General features: G+C 37.9%; 1 protein-coding gene across 13 annotated transcripts in view; it reads right to left on the reverse strand.

The window, feature by feature from the left end:
- The window catches only part of ARMC8 (armadillo repeat containing 8), a 103,296-nt gene that overhangs the window by 27,779 nt on the left and 56,032 nt on the right, over positions 1-19,485 (reverse strand). For all 13 annotated transcript variants that reach the window (XM_087430510.1, XM_087430517.1, XM_087430509.1 and 10 more), the window contains 2 exons: positions 18,740-18,940; positions 15,379-15,474 (listed from right to left, as the gene is read on the reverse strand). In XM_087430510.1, coding sequence (XP_087286636.1) covers positions 15,379-15,474; positions 18,740-18,940 — 297 coding nt within the window. The remainder of the gene's footprint in view (positions 1-15,378; positions 15,475-18,739; positions 18,941-19,485) is intronic.

Genomic DNA, 19,485 nt, shown 5'->3' on the forward strand with positions numbered 1-19,485 from the left:
TGTGACGTCAAATCAGCTTGATATGGGTAGTTCCCTAATCTAAAATTCTGTCCTAGAGTTCTTTCCTGACATCTAGCTCCAGATTTCCAACTGCCTGCTAAACACAATCCGGATGCTTGGTAGAACTTCTAACTCATATGTCCCATACTGAGTTTAGCTTCTCTCCCTAAACCTGTTCTTTCCCTATGTCTGTTTCTCTTTCTCTGCTAATGGTGTTATCATCCTCCCAGTCACCCAGGCACTAAATCTGTGTTAACTTTGACTCCATCTCTTCCTGAATACCCAATCAAGTGACTGCACTACACCTTATATTCATTCCATCACCATTCTCACCCCAATAAACTAGTTAGGACCTTATTACTATTTCCTCGGGATAACAGTAATGTGTTTTCCAAGCTATTTATCTTCTGTGCTACAGCCACTGTCAAAAACTAGCTGGCTGACAGCTCACTTCAATCAAGCACTAGTCAATGTTCTTGAAACAGACAAGGCCAAATCAGTACCTTCAGCATGGGAAGGAAACTAAAACCTGGGGCAAAAGTCTCAGGCACTGGATGGCTAAATGCTGAAGCCTAAAAGCTCCTCACTAGTGGCTCGGGAAATTATTTTTACTTAGGAATGAGAAGCGATAACTTGGGAGAAACAGCTGTCTGTATTGAGTATAATTACATTATCACAGAATAAAGTGGTAGTGGCAGGGATGGGGACATATAATTACTCTCCAAGAACTAAGAAATATTATTAGCACTGGCTCCAGGTGCTTAGGAAACCTGGGCAAGGCAAGCCTTGAAAGAGGCTTCTGGATAACGTTTACTGGCCACATTCAACCAAAGATATAAATGTGCCAAGGGACAAGGCAGGCGCAGCAATCATGTAGGCATACAGATTTGCTCAAGCAATTTACTTGACCTTTCTGGGCCTTCAGTAAAATGGGGGAATACTGCAATGATTATTTTATCTCTAGTCCTTTGCAATCAGCAGGTAAATAAAAATCGTGTTAGTCTGTCTGGGCAAAACTATCATGTTGTTCAAAAGCAACATGGGAAGAAAGGTAGGTTAGAAGAGACTGGAAACAGCGCAGACTGGAGACAGCGCAGACTGGAGACAGCGCAGGTCTAGTTAGATAGAGGGCCAAAATCAGGGAGAAGGCAAGGAAGGGCAAATAGGGCACAGCTCCTATTTACATGCCCACATTTATTTATTCAGCAAATATCTGAGTGCCCACTGAGTGCTAGGCATGGTTTTAAAACCTGAATATACAATCGTTGGGGAGGGAGCCCTTGCTCCCACCAGACTTACAGTTTTGAATAAGCAAGTACAATTAACTGTTTAATGAGTGCTATGGCACTTGATTCTATGTCAGCAAGAGCACTTTAGGAATGACAGGGGCCATGGGGCTTAAGGGAGAGACTGACAAAGTATCTACAAAGGGTAAGTAGGAAAAACATCCATTCTCAAGCATGGGAGTTTTACTACCGGTTGGAAAGCGGCCATTAATGGCCTTAAAAAAGAATATTCAGGCTTGTGCTGGAGGACAGTGGAGAACTACATTAGCAGCCAATCACTGTAACGTTAGAGGGTAGCTTCCTGTTTTCTTTTAAGTTTTCGGGGGTGTGGTGGCTGATACTTTGGGGATAGAGTGTAGCTATAAGGTGGCTGGCAAACCTTTCCCCTGAGTTCGGACAGAAAACAGTAGGACTCCCTGGAGGTATCTTCCCTTCAAGCACAAGCTGACCCTTCTTAGGTCACAGTCTATCAAAATCTCTGCAGTAGGAGGCCTGGAATTTTAATTGAACTAGTTATGGAGGGACTTCAGTAACCCTGCTAGGGTTCCAGAAAGCACACTACAGTTATGCACACATAAAGATGTTCTGGTCAACGATGAACCAGCATACACGACAGTGGCCCCATAAGATTAGTACCATATAGCCTGAGTGTGTATTACCACCTAGGTTTGTGTAAGTACACTCTATGATGTTCGCACAACGACGAATAGCCTAACGACACATTTCTCAGAACATGCCCGTCGTTAAGCGATACATGACTGTACTTGAGTGTCTCATCCCCCTTCTCCACCAAAATATCAGTCTGGGAGCAAGAGAGTGAATACAATGGAAAATCAGAATATGAATTTAGGATTTCAATCCAAAAGGGTATCCTGAGAGGCCAGGTGAATGAGCAACATGACCTAACCGGGGTTTTGTAGCCTTGAGGGCAATGAGACCACCTGAGGAGGGATAAAAGGAGCATTATAGTGAATACACTGACCAAAACAAGGATAAAAACGTGATTACAAGACAGGGAAAGGTTTGGAATTGAATCCAGAGAAAAAATTTTCAGGTCAGCAGGGAAGGAAGTGGCAGTGGCTGCTGCCACAGCCCTTTGACTCACATAAAGGTCTAACAGAGCACCAGATAGCTTTTCAGATTTGGGATTGGAAAGCCAAAAGCAATAAAACATGTTCTCCATGGTGCCTTTCAATGACCCCAGTACTGTGCTATAAAGCCTTGATAATGATGGAGAGTGCCATGTCCTACCCCCTGCAAAGGATCTTAGGTCCTTCCAGAACGTAAGAGCAATGCCAAATGGAGCTGGAAGTTGTTCTGCCTCATGGTTCTGGTTGGAGATTCCTCAGCCATAGCTCAGCAAATATGCCCTGTGGTACAACTTGTTGGATGGGCTAGAAAAAAAAAGGAGAGCGAGACAGTGCCCTCTGTTACACAGACACTGTGCCAGCCAGGAGTGTTAGTGGTGGACTGAACCCGCAGAGTGGAGGAGACCGCTCTCTTTCTCTGCTTTTCTAGCGATGTGGGCTGTAAATTTAACTACAGAATTAAATCACACAAAAAATGCTGCATCCCAAACCGACCAAGTTTTAGGTCATTGGACCAAATATCGTGCACCTCTCTGCTGGTGTCTTTAGTCTTCATGACTACATGCTTTTGCTAAGCTTTTTGTCTCTGTCATTGCAGCTCTTGCAGGGGTAGATGAGGATCTACTTGAGCAGGATCTGAGGCCCCTGTCATTGGGCTAGGAGACGGCCTGTGGGAGAAGACGGCAGTCAGCTAGAGGGTCATGGAGAAAATGCAAAACCCAGATAATCCTAAGGCAGAGGTTCATTATACACATGGGAATGTTAACAAGACGACGGCCTTGGCTTATAAGAGAATTCCCTAGCCCTCCATGAGTTCTAGTGGACCAATAACTTAGTTGTGGTCAAGTCATGCATCATCTTTTCCTCAGAGCATAGGAAGAACTGGAAGAGATATGGGCTTCAAAAAAACAAGACCCAACTATTCTTCCAGCACGACCCAGGATGGAGCATTTTTCAGGTACTAGAAACTTCAGCTTGGACTTTGAACTGTCATCAAAACCAGGTCAAGAAACTAGGCAGATTCTTAGTGGTGTCAGCAAATGTCTCAGACAATTCAAAGTGGGTGGGCACAGAGTCAAGGGAGTTGAATGGCAAAACGGGCATTCTGTTAACATAAATTACGTATGCTAATGAACACAATGGTCAGGCAAATACAATCTAATTCCAAATGGGCTTTTGTGAAAGGTTCCCAGAAGGAGTTCTAACAGAGGATAACAAGACAAAACTGGCCAGAAGGAGTGAAGACTTGGAATCAGAAGTCAGAAGAGGCAGCCATCTAAGATCTAAGTGGATCAAGTATCAAATCCAGAAAGCCTAGTTAAAGCAGCACGGACTAAACAGCCAAGCAGGGTGCAGCACAAGGAGGTCAGAACAGAAAGAGTAGGTCTGGCAAGGAAAAAGGATCTACAATCGAGACTGAACCTATGGCATATGGGTGGCAATGCTTTAGTCTCATAAGTGTCAATGTAGATGAGTCCCAGGGCACACACTTGAGTCTACTCTACCAGGCGACCATTATTGAAGGTCTAGCCCCTCATCTAACTTATCTTCTTTTTAAGGAGATGAGCCCTATGAATACCAAGTCTGATGTCAGCACAGTCAAGAGACTGGTTTTAGAAATGGGGTAGAGGCTGAAAGGAAGGAGAGTGGCTATGAGTTAACACAGTAGACACTAGAGTGAGATAAGCAAGTAACACCAGCTTATCTGGTGGACTGAGTAGAATCAGTAGGGGCCTGGTGAGGGATCATTCCTAAAAATGGAAAACCCAACTTTTCCTAGGTCTTAAGAAGTGACCATACTGATTTTGCCACAGAATACTTAACTAAAGGACATGATACCATGCACATCATGGAAATGCTTGAGCACCTAACATTTATAATTCCTGAGTACATCCTTATGCCATTTCCCTTTTACTAAAACAAAGCAAAACAAACAAAAAAATCCTCAACAGCACATGGCCTTCCATGAATCAAGTAAGGTCAGCTGCAGGGCTTGCTCCTAAATAGGTTCAACTGAGAAACCAATTCTCTTATTGTATTCTTCTGCATGTCATTAATGGTGGCAGACATAACTATCTGAAAGAACTAAACATATTTATGACTGTTAATTTGGTTGAATAATGTTAAAATCTGAAGGGGTCTTAGAAATAAACTCATGCAACTTCTTCAGTTGATCAATGAGGTCTCTGAAGTTCAGAGAGAGTAAGTCACTGGTCCAGGTTCTCTAGGCAAACCGGGGCAGAGCTGGGGTTCCACTGCTTATAATGTCTGCTTCCAAAGGGAGATCCTTTCCACTCACTGTGCTGTAAGGATGAGATTTTTGCTTAGCCTTAATAACTAAATTGAGATCTGACTTTGGAAACTGGGAAAGAAAAGAACTTTAAAAAGCTAGCAGTGCTGTGGGAACTACAGACTATATACTGACATCCTAGACCAATAAAGATTAGTATACTGTAAGAGGAAAGAGAGGTGATCATTAATAAACTGAACTGACAAGGAAAAAAAAAAAGATACAATTCACAGGGCCTGCAAGAGAGAAAATGACAAATCAATGATTCAGCTTGGGTTGGAGGTACAAATGCCAAAGGTCAGAGGGGATGCAAGCCAATGAGGACAAGACAAGCCAAGAAAAAACTGTGAAGAAACTGTAAGCAAGTTCTGCTGACTTTTCAGTTCAATTCCCTGATGAATGATCGGATCTTCATTCTAGAATCAGGGTCTAGCTTCAGCAGATACTAACCAAATGGAACTAACATTCTACTGTTCTCAGGTCATAAGTTCCATCTGTTCTAAATGAGAACTGCAGACTTTCCCAACCACAGACTATTCTATGTAATATCTTGCTCACTGCTCCAATGTAAGATTTTCTGACATTTTCCTTATTTATTTTTTAAATAAAGGGTAGTTTTTACCAAAGCCTCTTTTTTCTAAAAGATACACAGTTTCTCTTAGAATCACTGATCAACATATTATATTCTGGAGTCTCAGTAAACACTTAAAGTATTTCTTCCCTTCTCTCACTCTTCTATTGCTATCCACTTCCACATTTATACCAAAGTCCTCTAACTCCACCATCTCGAGAGGCAGAGGGTAGGAGAAAACAGGGCATCATCTCCTCTCAACCAGAGAACTGAAAGGCAAAACCTCGTAAGGGTTGAGGCCTCCTTTTGGTCCTTTCACTTGAAGGCATTGAACTAAATTAACATCTAGCCTCTCCTGGGCCTGACTGTGCGTGGGAGCATATCACTTCACTTTAGGAGTGGAGGACAAAGAGGAGGGGGCTCTTATGGTGGGCCTATTCTTACACTTCTATATTTCATTCTTGCTTTTAAGCCTCTTTATTTTGTAATTTCTACCTCAGGACCTTTTTATCTTCTTAATAGCTTGGAAACTTTCACTTACATTAAATGTTTAGAAGAAATATTCAAAGTTTTAAACTTTTCTACACTTTGGAAAAAAGTGGCAGCTCTCTCTTGGCCCAACTTCTCCTTCCCCTAAAACCAAAAATATAAACACACTCTGTCAGAAATACTTACAATGTCTAAAAATAGATCAACACTTTCTCTATAAAAAATATTTCTCTATATGTTAAGAGTTCAATTTTTAAAATTCAATCATTAGCTTAATGGCAGAACCTAAACAGCCACTGAATTATACTCTTTTATTTTAACACATAAAAAAAACCATTATAAAGTACCATTCAAACAACAGAACTAGAAACTTCCCCTCCATCTCTTACTGTTTTCCATCCCAGGGATCTGAACGACGCACCTCCCTAGCATTTGTGCAACACAACGGCCCTGATCAGCCCCTGCTCCTCTATACACACAGCGGTGCATGCAACAGTCTTAATTATGCTACAGGTTGGCTGGCTGAATTTTAATGTCCAGACACAGTTTACTCAATAAATACAGGCAAAGCATCTACTATATGCCAAGTACTGCTTTTATGGATTACATTCTAGTTACAAACATTATAGTCTGACAAGGGAATAACTATTAAAAGAAGACCCAAGGATTTCAAAATGTTGCCTCAAGTTTAAATCTATTTCATAAGGAAGCTGTCTACAAAATAAAATGCTGAAATAGTATCTCTATGACATCATTAACTCTGGATGCTTTCTTTCTAGAACACTAATTTACAATGTAATCACACATAGACGTGCCCTTAGGAAAACATTTTTTCAACTGAGGTAAAAGGAACACAGATACGGAGATCCCTTATTCTGTGGGTCAAAACTCCTGAAACAACGGGTTTTAATATTTTGGAAGAAGGTGAGAATTCTTCCGACCAAACTTCTTTATAGGAGATGGACTTTTCCAGACTCATTCATAATAGGTTATTTCAATTACAATCACATCTCAATCATATCTGGGTTTATCTATCATGGAAAAACTGGATGTCAACATAGACAAGACTTTTTGTACACACATGAGGCCCTAGAATTACTACCTAGCAATTTAGTGTCTCATCTCCTTAACTACTTTAAACGGTAAGCTCCCACAAGGTACACGCCAGTTTTCTGCTTCATTCCTAGGCACACAGGAGGTATATCATAAATGCCAGAGGAATAAATTGATGTAATTAAAGCATCTCATTACCCACTTTGTACCAAAAACTATGTGAGAGAAAAGACACATTTTCTGAAACTGATGCTTTGCCACCAGCTAATATACTATTAAGTTCTCCCAATTCATAGTTTTCTTTTTCAATCATTTCAGACTATCACACATTATCCTGTGAAATTTCTGGCCATTCCATGTCATAATTTGGCTCTAATAATGGTATTTAACTTTACATGAGTAAAGCAACGTAATGGTTAACAGCATATGCTCTGGAGTCAGAGAGATTGGGATATGATGTAGGTGCTATCACTTACTAGCTGGGTGGCTGGTCAAACTGCTTGTTTCCTGACCCGCAACAGCTATCTCACAGGGTTGTATGAGGTTTAAGAGAGAGAATGTGCTAACGCTTAGCACAGTGCCCAGCACACAGTAAGTGCTCAATAAATGCTAGTAGTTATGTTAAATTCGGTTTCCCAAACAGATTATCTCTTGATGTAAGTGCCTGAATTATACGATTTTTGCATGCCCCCATACCACCTAATACAATGTTTTGTATGTAGCAAAGGCTGAATAAATATTTGCTTAATAAGTGAACTGGATCTTAATTTTTTCTCTGTGGCATGGTGAAAAACCTTATTCAGGCAACTTGGCTAACCAATACACAGAATGTAATAACATTTCCTACCATAACCAAAAGCCATAGTTATTATCCAATTTGTCTGGGGTCCATCACATGCCAAAATCATTCAAACAAGGGACTCAGCATGTAGGAAAGTATCCAGTGACAATGACAATGTCACTTGATAATGCCTCTCTTTCAGAAAGTCAGACAACTGACCTCTCCCTGCCCTGGCTTTGATAGGGCCCCATTTCCTTCTACAGTCCAGTACAAAGAGGCAAATGAGAAGTGTAGTTTTTCACTAAACTGGTTTATGATTGTTTCCATTAAGCTATGCAGTATTAGCACAAAGCAGGCAAACTTTTCTGTAAAGGGCCAGACAGTAAACAGTTTAGGCTTTGTGGGCCATATGATTCTGTTGCCAACTACTCAAGCTACCGTTATTGTGCAGAACAACCACAGGCAACACATAAACAAATGAACATGGTTGTATTCCAATAAAACTTGATGGGCATTTTGTCTATTATACCTCGATCAAGCTGAAAAAATAAAGGAAAAAAACCTTCACGGACACAAATTTGCATTTACTTTTTACATGTCGAAATATTTTTCTACTTTTGTTTTTTTTTTCCCATTTAAAAGTGCAAAAACCTTTCTTAGCTCATAGGCTACAGAATTATTACATAGGTAATAAGCACCCACAGGGTGTAGTTTGCCAACTCCTGTGCTAGCACTTTAATCATAGAAGAGTGTAGCAATGGTCCTGGTTCTTCATCACAAACTCAATTTTCTCAAGGTCAACTACTCCACAAATATTATATCATTCCAAATATTTCAATCATTCCCAGTTAGAACATTCTTGAAAATCCAACTAAGTCACTAGCTCTGCAAATCTAAATAAAGATCATATTTTAGCCCATTTCAAGACATCTGTAATAATTAGATTACAAACTAACAAAATAACCAATCTGTACCTCATAGTTTAAAAAAAAAGAATAAGAATTGTAATGCAATGGTTTATATAACTACAACACCACAAATAATAGTATAACACTCAATTTCATGTCTCCATTTAATGACACTCTGAAATAAAAATTCATCACTTCATTTTATAAATACCTCTATTATGTCTACGGCATTAGCCCTCCCAGGTTTGCTTCTTTCAGTATGCTGAAGCCAAGGGTCTCAATACCGTGGGCAAGTGGCAAAACCTGGTCCTGCCATGGTTAACTCTTTAAAATACTTACCATCAAGAATGAATGTTGCAGAGTTCATTTAAAATTCTTTGGTAGATTAGCTTTAAGAAGATAACTAACACTTTAACCACATATTAAGTGAAGGGATTCTGAATTCTGCATGAATTTGTTGTTATTCAGTAGCAGAGCCAAGTCCTGAAGGGTGCTACTTCTGTGGTACCGTCGAAAACCTTCACAATGTTCAAGACGTTTGTTTCAAGATGTAGACTAAGGCTCAGAAATAATTCCTTGCATCTGCCTCATTTCACGACAGAGACAAATACAGAATTTTGACACTATGCCTTTTAAATGACCATTTAGAATTATTGAACTTTGCAAAATATTTAAAAACATAAATTCATGGTATAATTATACTGTTACCCAGAAGACCAACTAGTAATAAAATCAAGCTATGACAAATGATAAAAATGTTCAAAGTGAAATGTTTACCAAGTTTTTGAGACAGCAGAAAGATATTTTTAAAAACTGACCTCAATTTACAAATGTACTTTAAAATCTTCTAACTTTAAAAATATAGAAGAATTTACATTTGTCCAAAATCTGAACATATATTTAGGATATGGTTTCATATGAATGATGTCCCTTTGGAGAAATGACATCTACGGCAACCAAGGACAGTAATACTTAGATAACGAAAGTTAGATAGAATTTGGCCTCCTTACTTTTCTCAAAACATCTATTACCTATTATTTTAACCAATTATTAATTTATATTCTATTTAACTCTAAGAAAAACAAAATTTGATGCTTCAGAGGGCATGTTATAGCAACAAAAAGTTTTGAAAACTTTTTTTTTTTTTGCTGAGGAAGATTGGCCCTGGGCTAACATCTGTGCCCATCTTCCTCTACTTTATACGTGGGATGCCTGCCACAGCATGGCTTGATAAACGGTGTGTAGGTCCACACCCGGGATCTGAACCTGCAAACCCCAGGCCGCCAAAGCAGAGTGTGTGAACTTAACCACTATACCACCGGGCCAGCCCCTTGAAAACCAGTATTTTACATATATTTTAAAAACAATTATAAGAGTTCTAAGAAGACATCTTGTCATTAATAAGAAAACTAAAGAAAGAGTATATGCTTCTGAAGAATAAATTTACTTTTACTAGAATGAATAACTAACAGTTTTGGAAATTTACAGTGTAAAATCACTTCACTGCAAACCTTTATTATTTACACCTCAACATTGTTCAGCTTTTCTCCTAATATACTTTTTTTTTTTTTTTTTTAAAGATTTTATTTATTCATTTTTTCCCCCCAAAGCCCCAGTAGATAGTTGCATGTCATAGGTTCACATCCTTCTAGTTGCTGTACGTGGGACTCGGCCTCGGGTTGGACGGAGAAGTGGTGCCTCGGGGCGCGCCCGGGATCCGAACCCGGGCCACCAGCATCAGAGCGCGCGCACTTAACCACCAAGCCACGGAGCCGGCCCTCTCCTAATATACTTAAAATATATATTTATTTTTAATCTTCCAATGAAGTCATTTAAGATATTCTAATAAATGCTTCCCTTTATTGAGCACCTACAGGTACCATGCTAAATATTTTAAATACATTCTATCTCATCCTCACAATGACCCTGCAGTTATAAATCCCTTTGCTAGGAAAAAGAGGGTAGAAGACAAATTCTCATTCTTCTTTGTTTTCCTTTTCTTTTTCTGTGCCTATACTTCTCAAAAAAATTGTTCAATTTAAAAAGAAAAAACATCCCACTCTTGGCTACCTTCTTCATATACGTCATGTAAAACCACTGTGACTGGATGTTTTCCACCCACCCAACCCCACCCCGCCAGGGACAAAAATTTAAGATTTCATGTTTTCATTTCTTGGAAATATAAAAGACATTTAGGAAACAGTAAAAATGACAAGAAATATTAAACTATTAATTTCCAAACTGATTCAAGGATAGCTCCATTAATACCACCTTGTCCATTTTAATTGGTTCCAAATAATTCTTTGAATCCCTGGCAAATTCTTCCTGGCCATTCCTTACTTTTCTCTGCTTACTGAGGTTTTATTATAAATGCTGAGTTTTAAGGCTGTGTCTTAGTGCTCCTTACCTCCCCTCACTGCCTTCCCTCCTCCGTCCACCCATCGGGCAACGTTTACACAATGTAGGTAGTTCAATCAATCTACGTAGAACTGAATGAAATGACCGACCTTAAAAATCTGACATTCATTAATTCGGAAGATAATATTTTATAAGGTGTATATCACTACACAGAATAGGTTGATTTCTGAGAGTTAGGCTAATATCTATAAACCAAATCATACTTTCATCCCTACAAAAAAATAATTGGTCCAGATTCACACTTGTGAATGCTATACATTTTTTTAAATCATACATTTAGAAAGGAAAAAAACTTAAGAAATAACGGTAAAAATTAATTCAAAATTAAACAAGTACCATACCATAAAACATGTTCTCTTTGACCTATACCAAAGTGAGCAGAAGACACGCCCTTGGGATTGTCTGCCTCTTGAAAACTGGGAATTTCCTGCATTTTCTCTGTGTTAAATATAGTGAAACCCCTTGTCTTTTTGATCAGAGGTAAATTTTCCCTATTTTAAATCTTTCACATACCATACACCTGCTAGCAAAGTTATGAAAGCTCTTAATATAGAGAGGCCCATATGTAACTCAATTAAGGGTGCTTAATAACGCAGTTGTGCAATATGGTTCATTCATCCATTTGTTTGTCCATTCATTCATTCATTCTTCAAATATTTATTAAGTGCCAACTATGGCACCTGGTAGTACTGAAGATGTTGGGAATACAGTGATGAACAAAACATAAAAAATTCCTGCCCTCATGGAGCTTACATTCTAGTTCCTGAAAAAGGGATCTCCAGCTAAAATACAAGCACTCAAAATCCAAGAGGAAAGCTTTCTGAAAGGCTCCAGTAGTCACATACCTCAAAGGAGCGAAGGCTACAATAAGTACTACATTTAACATTTGCAATGTGTTTTATTTTTATCAAAAATAAAAACATCCTGTTAAGTTTATTAATTTCCTTGAATTTTAATTTATATTGACTACTTCTAATTTTCCTCAATTTACAGTTTCTAAGTATTTCTGATGAGAGTAAAAGAGAGACAGCCCTTTTAAATTTCCAACCTCATTGATAATCAATATGTACCAATCAAGTGATGGTCTTCATAAAAGCAATTCTTTGTTATAAAAGAATTGGCTTCACAATCCCAGGATTGTTTGCCACTGCTGCCTCTGCACGACTTAACCACTGACTGGGGTTTTGATTGGGGATGCCAGTACTTGAAATTATTTGTTAGCTATCTTCTTTATTTTTTACTGTCTCATTAACTGAACTTACGCTTCTTAGGCAGCATTAATATGTGGTAAAGGCTATCATCAGAAACTGGACCTTCCCCACGGCAGAGTATGGCTAATTTTTACCTGGCATTGCTGTCAGTGCAGTTACTACTCATGTGCTCTGGACCCTTCTTCCACTGAGCTCTCAATTCCTGCCCCTGCCTTTGCTTTCCCTAACTAAAATCCTTGAATTATTCTAAGTTTAATATGGCCAGACCACATCTGTTGTCAAGCTCAGTGGTCCTTCCTCTTTTCTTGGGCTTCTTCTCCCTCTTCATGTCACAGCCAATGTTAATATTTTCCACTCTCACCTGCAGAACTCTTTTCACCTTCCTTCACTCTCTCACAGGACCCAACAGGAAACCTATAAGTATGCCACAGAGTGATAAAGGATGCAAAGCAAGGAATTAGGATACCACCTTTGCTCTGCACAAAAGGAAACAGAAAGATCCAGGCATATTAAAGGAAATGTCACTCTGTGTATGATTTCTGCATTTTCATTTCTCTGTTTTTCAATAAATATTTATTGAGTGCTTATTAGGTTCCAGAGACTGTTATATAGTTGGTTTCTTTTAATGGGAATACATCAACACTGCCCCAAAGCAGGAGTGGTAAATCTCTGACCTACAGGTCATATTCAGTCTTCAGCTTAATTTTGTCTGGCCCAGAGAGAACGTATCAAGACATGAAATCACAGCAGGCCTTCAGAAGGCTTTAGAAGCAATGAGAGAGAGACATAATTCCATGAGGAGAGAAGGCCTGTATCTTTCTCTTTACTGCTGTGTGTACCTCTCATTGTGTTGACGTCTTTGCTCTAGTGTTCTCTTCTTCATTCTGCGTTTTGTTAACTGGCCATAATAGGGTAATGGGATATATGTTATTTCCTGTATTTATTGAATTACATTCCCATTTTCAATTTAAAAGGCAGACCAACTGAACATTTCACACTTTTATCCTGAAACAAACAAAAAGCCTTTTTGTTGCCTTTGTTTTGGTGGGAGGGGGAGATAGGTCTATAGTCCTTGAAATTTCTTTCAGAGATTCTCCACTCATTAACTTAGTAACCTGAAATTCCATCTTGGCAAGCATAAATATTGCATTAAAAAAAACAATAATAAACATTGTACTTCAAGAATCTACACAAAAAAAGGAATACAATAAAAGTTCATAAGGCATAAGTGTAAAAGGTAAATAAATATTTCATGGAGAAAGTAAATAAAAATCTATCCAAATATTATTTCAACAAAAAATGGAATAGAAATAAATGCATTCAAAAAAAGAGTTATCATTTATCATTTTTTATACACTGAAAATAACGATTCTCCACTCCTAAGAACCATTTTCATGCAGATTTCATCACAAAATTACTTTATGTTTTCGATTTTACAATTTCTCTCTTCAGTAGTTGCTATGAACTATAAATTCTTCAAACACTTAATTTCCCAGAAATTAAATATCTTCCTAAAAAAGCTATATAATCCCCATTACATAGGAATGTCACAGTATCTTTTCTTCACCACACAAAAAAACTATAATAATTATAACTTATTCTTTATTTGTCATCTTTCTACATAAATTATCAGGATTAAGCCTTACCAGTAAATTATACACATTACGAATACAAGTTTTAATAGACTACTGATCAAACTGTTATGTTGCAAGTATTTCTAGAACATGATATCACAAATTAAGTCATTAATTCCAAAACAATAGTTTATTAACAAAAAAGTACAAATAAGTACAAATGGACATCCTATTTCCCCCCATTATGGTCCATCTATCTATCTCCCTTTCAGTCCATGGCATGGCCTTCTTAAGCTAAAAAAATGGGTAAAATACTTCTCCTCTTTCCAATGGGCCCTAATAACCAGCCAAAAACAAATTGTTATGTATTTAAGTTACACAGTCCATGTCAATTTTTTAAAAATGTTTTATCTATATAAGTTGCCGTAAAAGCCTCCTCCCTTGCAATACACCATGTACCTAAACTGAATGAAACACATCCGTAAAACATGTTTAGACATAGTGAATGTCATATCACTATAGTATGTCTGCCTTGAAGTAACAGTTTACAAATGAAAGCTTAGAGGTGTCAAAAAGGATTTTAATAGATATTTACTAAAAACACTTCAAGTCAAAAACCTCTTGTTAACTGAACTAAATTGAAGTACATGGAAAACATTCAGCTTAGTTGTGTTTTTTGCCCTGATTTTAAATCAAAGCTACTCACATAACTAATCTTACTGCTATTATTTCAATTTTCTTTAAGAATGGTTCGTTTTCAATTTATTTCAATAAACCTATGGTTATTCCATAATTCTCTCTCTAAAAGCCCAAAGTACTTCTTTGAATCATGGTAAATTCCCATGTGATATCTCTTATCTTCCTTAAAATACCAATATAGATGGGGAGATTTAGTAAATCGCCATATTCAGTAAATAATGCCCAATTTGCTCTTTCTTCTATGGCTCGTCGAGATAGACCGTGTGGACTAATTTACTGATGTTCCTAGAAGCCTTGTGTAAAATTTATTAGATTATATATTTTTTGAGCGGTAAGCTCCAGCCTTTTGGTTTGTAGAAGGAGCCAGGTCAGAGCTTACCTAATTTACTCCCTGCTTAGAACTACTCTCATAAAGAACATGAGTTCAGTGTTGGACTAGGCTGTAGTAACATAAGGTGCTATACCAGTGACACATTTTTTGGGAGCTGGAAAATTCAGATGACCACTCACTAAACATAAAATCATTATTCCACAAAGATTTTATTCACATCAAACTTGCACAGTAGCAAAAAAAATCAAAACATAACTAGCCACATATCAAAGAACAATATACAATAGAGATTTGAATTTCTCAATGGCATTGGAAAGTATTTCCATAAATAACATTTACAATTCTAGTGTTAGGTCTTTCAAGGTGTCTGAAGCTTCACAGTGCTAGAATTTTTATCAGAACACATGCAAAAATGTGCAACATAATAATCCATATTAATGACACAAAAAAGCACGCCAGTTATTTGTCATTCCAGCACGGCCATGCCACTCTATGTTCTAAAACAAACAAACAACTCCCCAAATCCGGGTCCCATTCATTCTTCAATTATGCCTTTAGTCACTCTGCTTTATTATATTCAAACAGTCACTGTTAGTGCTCTTCACCACGACTTTCAGGTTGACGTCACTCCCTGCCTGCTGGCTGTCAGGACTGGGGGACGCCCCTCTCCCAGACTCACCTTCTTCCGGATGTCTTCATCATTTGCTCCGAGAGAGGCATAGAGCTTGAATGCAGCCTGGCGAAGTTCGTGAGCGTGTTTTAAGTCATGATCAAGCTATGGAAGGGGAAAAAAGATATGTTCCAACTTAAACCACAAATTAAATTTTCAATAAAACTGAGTAGAGTTGAAGAAAAAAATTTTAACAACTATTAACATATTAGTGCTTTCACTGAATTCCTGATTATTTTTGGGTTCTGTCCACTTATGGCTGAGACCTTGCTGTGTTTGTGTCAGCATGACCTGAAATGCATGCAGTCTGCTTCTCTCCAAAAGTGAACACCACAACATTTCACTGGTATATGAAAAATCTTTGACCCCTAAAAATTCAGTGTTCCTAGATGGTAGCTTTAGTGTTACTGAGGCTTGCTTGCACCAGCTCTTTGAAATGCTCTCCTCAAAAACAGGGCACACTCAGGCCTTTCTAGCCCCAGCATACAGCTGATAACTTGAGTGCTGCTGTAACAATGTCTCTAGGAGGTTTTCCCAAACATTAAGAAACCTTTGTGAAAATCCTTATCAAACAATATACCATGGTAATCGTTACTATCTATCTATTACAGTTATCTGAGATTTATGTTCAGGGGGCTTTTTTGATGAATTTATTTAAATTACTTATCGGTATGAAACAATTAATGCTATCTTTCCATGTGCATAACTGGCTTTCTAAGTTATCAGTTCTTCTATATACCTGATTTATCACCAAACTACTATAAAAATTAAACAGAAGCATGTTCTCAGGACACTTTCAATGACTGACTATGAACTAGTGAATAAAAAAGGCATATCAATCATGTAAATCATTTCATGTAAATCATGAATAAGAGATATCTTATTCATCCAAATGACTGCTACTTTCTCCAAATGAGTTGCCTTAGAAAGGTTCCCCCTTACACAATAATGTAAATGTTGTTCATTACATTCTTTACCCTCTTTTGAAACTTCCTAAAGAGCTAAGGGGTACATTAGCTAGAAAACCTTGATAATGATATATCGTCAGGAACTAGGAGAGTCTTAAGTTAACTGTCACAGATTGTGGTATGTGAAGATGGGGAAATCCAGCTGGGTAACATCATTTAGAGTAAGAAAAACAACAATAACAACAAAAACACCATAGTAAAAAACTGAAACTCATTTGGGGTGGTTCTCAAGGCAATTCTTAAGAGTAGTTCCAAAATATTTTGATCAAAGCAGGCACTGATGGATTACGGGAGGAACTTCCCAATATTCAACACTCATTTTGATGTGTAAGTTCTAAAATATCTATTCTTGAGGCCGGCCAGGTGACGCAAGCGGTCAAGTGCGCGCACTCCACCACGGTGGCCTGGGGTTTGCTGGTTCGGATCCTGGGCATGCACCAACACACTGCTTGTCGAGCCATGCTGTGGCAGCGTCCCATATAAAGTAGAGGAAGATGGGCTTGGATGTTAGCTCAGGGCCAATCTTCCTCAGGAAAAAAAAAAAAAAGAGGAGGATTGGCATCAGATGTTAGCTCAGGGCTGATCTTCCTCACAAAAAAAATATACATATATCTATTCTTAAAGTCTTAACTACTTTCTAGTCATAATATATATTAGAACACTGATTTGGAGTAATATACCATGAAAATCACACATTCATTAATATGTAAGAATTTCTCTCTATGGGTCTAGTATCTATACTCTTATGGTCAGAAATCATTGGATAATCCATCATCAGAAATAAAGATGACAAAACAAACTAATTTCAAGTTTGACATTAGGAGATAATTTTTTTTCTTTTTGGAAGATTAGCCCTGAGCTAACATCTGTTGCCAATCCTCCTCTTTTTGCTGAGGAAGACTGACCCTGGACTACATCCCTGCCCATCTTCCTCTATTTTATATGGGATGCCGCCACAGCATGGCTTGACCGTGGTGTGTTGGTCTTCGTCCAAGACCTGAACCTGTGAACCCCAGACTGCTGAAGTGAATTGCATGAACTTAACCACTACGCCACCAGGCCGGTCCCGGAGATAATATTTTAAAATGATTATTATTCTAGTTGTACTGTAATGGAAATAAAATGGAAAAACCCAAACAGAAAGTATACTCTTCTACATACTAGCTAAATGATCTGCACATGCATAGGCTAGAAGTTCTTATAACTATGTTTCCTCACTCTCACGTCCATCACAGTGTTCTACTTGCCTTGCTGAGATGGTCAACTAAGGGTGTTCATGAGGCCACAGTTAGGACTTGCTCATGTATCTTTGTACCAATGAGATACTGTGTCAGTGTGAGCAAGCAGACAGAGGGAAAATAGACAAGGCATCTGGTTCAAAATAACCCATCGCCTCTACCGGAAAAACAATACTACTGAAGAAAGAGCAGGCACATAACTTTAATACATAAAGGGCAGTATACATTAATACAAATATCGGTGAAGGTTATTTTAGGCCCTTCCTGAGGCAAAGAAAAGATATAGCCTTAATAGTGTGTTTTAAGTTCAATGTTAAATGCCAAATGAACAGTTGCCTGAGAGATGAAGTTTTTTAGAACTCAGGGGCATGGGAGAGGTCAAGGGAACAGCTTAAAAAAATTTACCATTGGGACCATTGGCATCAAAAATAAAGTCACATTCGCGGAACAGTAGTGGTTACTAATTAGGAGGCAATGCTCTCTCTATCATGACCTCCTTAAATAAACTTGCTCAAATAGAGTATTTATCTCTTAGGCTTAGAGAAATGGATATGACAGACAGGCTGCAAAGAACAAAGTCAAAAGGAATATCTACCTATTCTAAGGAACTTCTATTTTGAGAAAAAGTTAGCACAATTTGGTCCTTGGTCTCAAACTAGAGGTTAAATAGTGCTTTAGCAGTCCCAAAGCACAGTTTGAAACAGCAAAAAGGAAGGAGAAGAAGACGGTAGAAGCTGGAAGAAAAGGTAGCAGAAGAGAAAGACTGTGGAGGGTAAAACAGGCACTCAAGATTACCCTTGACCTAAAGAAGCAGAATACAGCAACAGAGGTGATTCTGGGCCTTGAATAGGATTGGATGACTTTGATATAATATCAATAACCAGCTTAGAGACCCCAGTATTTTTAAGTTTTAGTTGGGAATTAAAGATGCAATTTTCTTCTTTCCTGATTATCTCCTTAGTAAAAAATTTCTGACAATAAACATGAAACAAATTAGATTCAAAAATTCATAAAGCAACATCATCTATGTTACCAGAGGTAGAAAATTCCTTTATTTAAAAGGCCTTTGAACTGTAATTATCAATTGGTTCAAAGTTTTGATCAGTAAGAAAAACTTTTAAAAAATCCCTCTTTTGAGCTGCCAAAAAGGAAAAGAGAACATACCCTTTTAATATCAGTGATGGCACTCACTGAGCTGGGATACTTGAAATAATCAGCAAGCATGGCAATGAGGTGATCAGTAATGCTAGCGATTCTCTGCAGCTCAACATCCGGTTCAATCAGATAGGCCAGGGTCTCAGCTCCTTCAACTCTCTCCTCTAGTAATCTCTCCTTACTGCACATTCGAACCAAACAAGGCAACGTCTGGAAGGTAGTGAAATTAATTATTTGCTTTTTCGTAAAGCCAAAAGCTTCATGAAGAGCATATAATGACTGAATCAACTCAATGGTTTTTATTGAGTCATGTTTGTGATCAAATGTTTCAATCAAGACTTTCAGAGAACAACAGGTTTTTTTGAAATGTAAAAATAAACAAAATTCAGTACATCTTAATCATTTATGCTGGCACACTAAATTCTAATCATACAATCAAAGCAAATTAATATAAACTCTAATTAGACTTTTGTGATCAATAAGATTGAAGCTTTGTTGTACAACCCTATAAAAGACATTTAAGATTCTCTAATAAATCATGTCTGATGCTTCTGCCCCATCTACGTATTTATTTACCTAGAAGACATCCAGCAGTTTAAACAGGAATGATTCCGCCTTAGAAAAAGTAGGCTAACTTTTCCTTAGTGAGTAATGGCTGGGATGACTTTTATTTTTTGTTTAGGGATCAATATTTACAGCTGCAAAAACAAAATACAGCTTTAAAACTTCAGTGATCTTACCATTACTCAGATTCC

This window comes from Ceratotherium simum, chromosome 5 (genome assembly GCF_057802395.1).
Source record: "Ceratotherium simum simum isolate JZ-2026a chromosome 5, ASM5780239v1, whole genome shotgun sequence".
Taxonomy (NCBI): domain Eukaryota; kingdom Metazoa; phylum Chordata; class Mammalia; order Perissodactyla; family Rhinocerotidae; genus Ceratotherium; species Ceratotherium simum.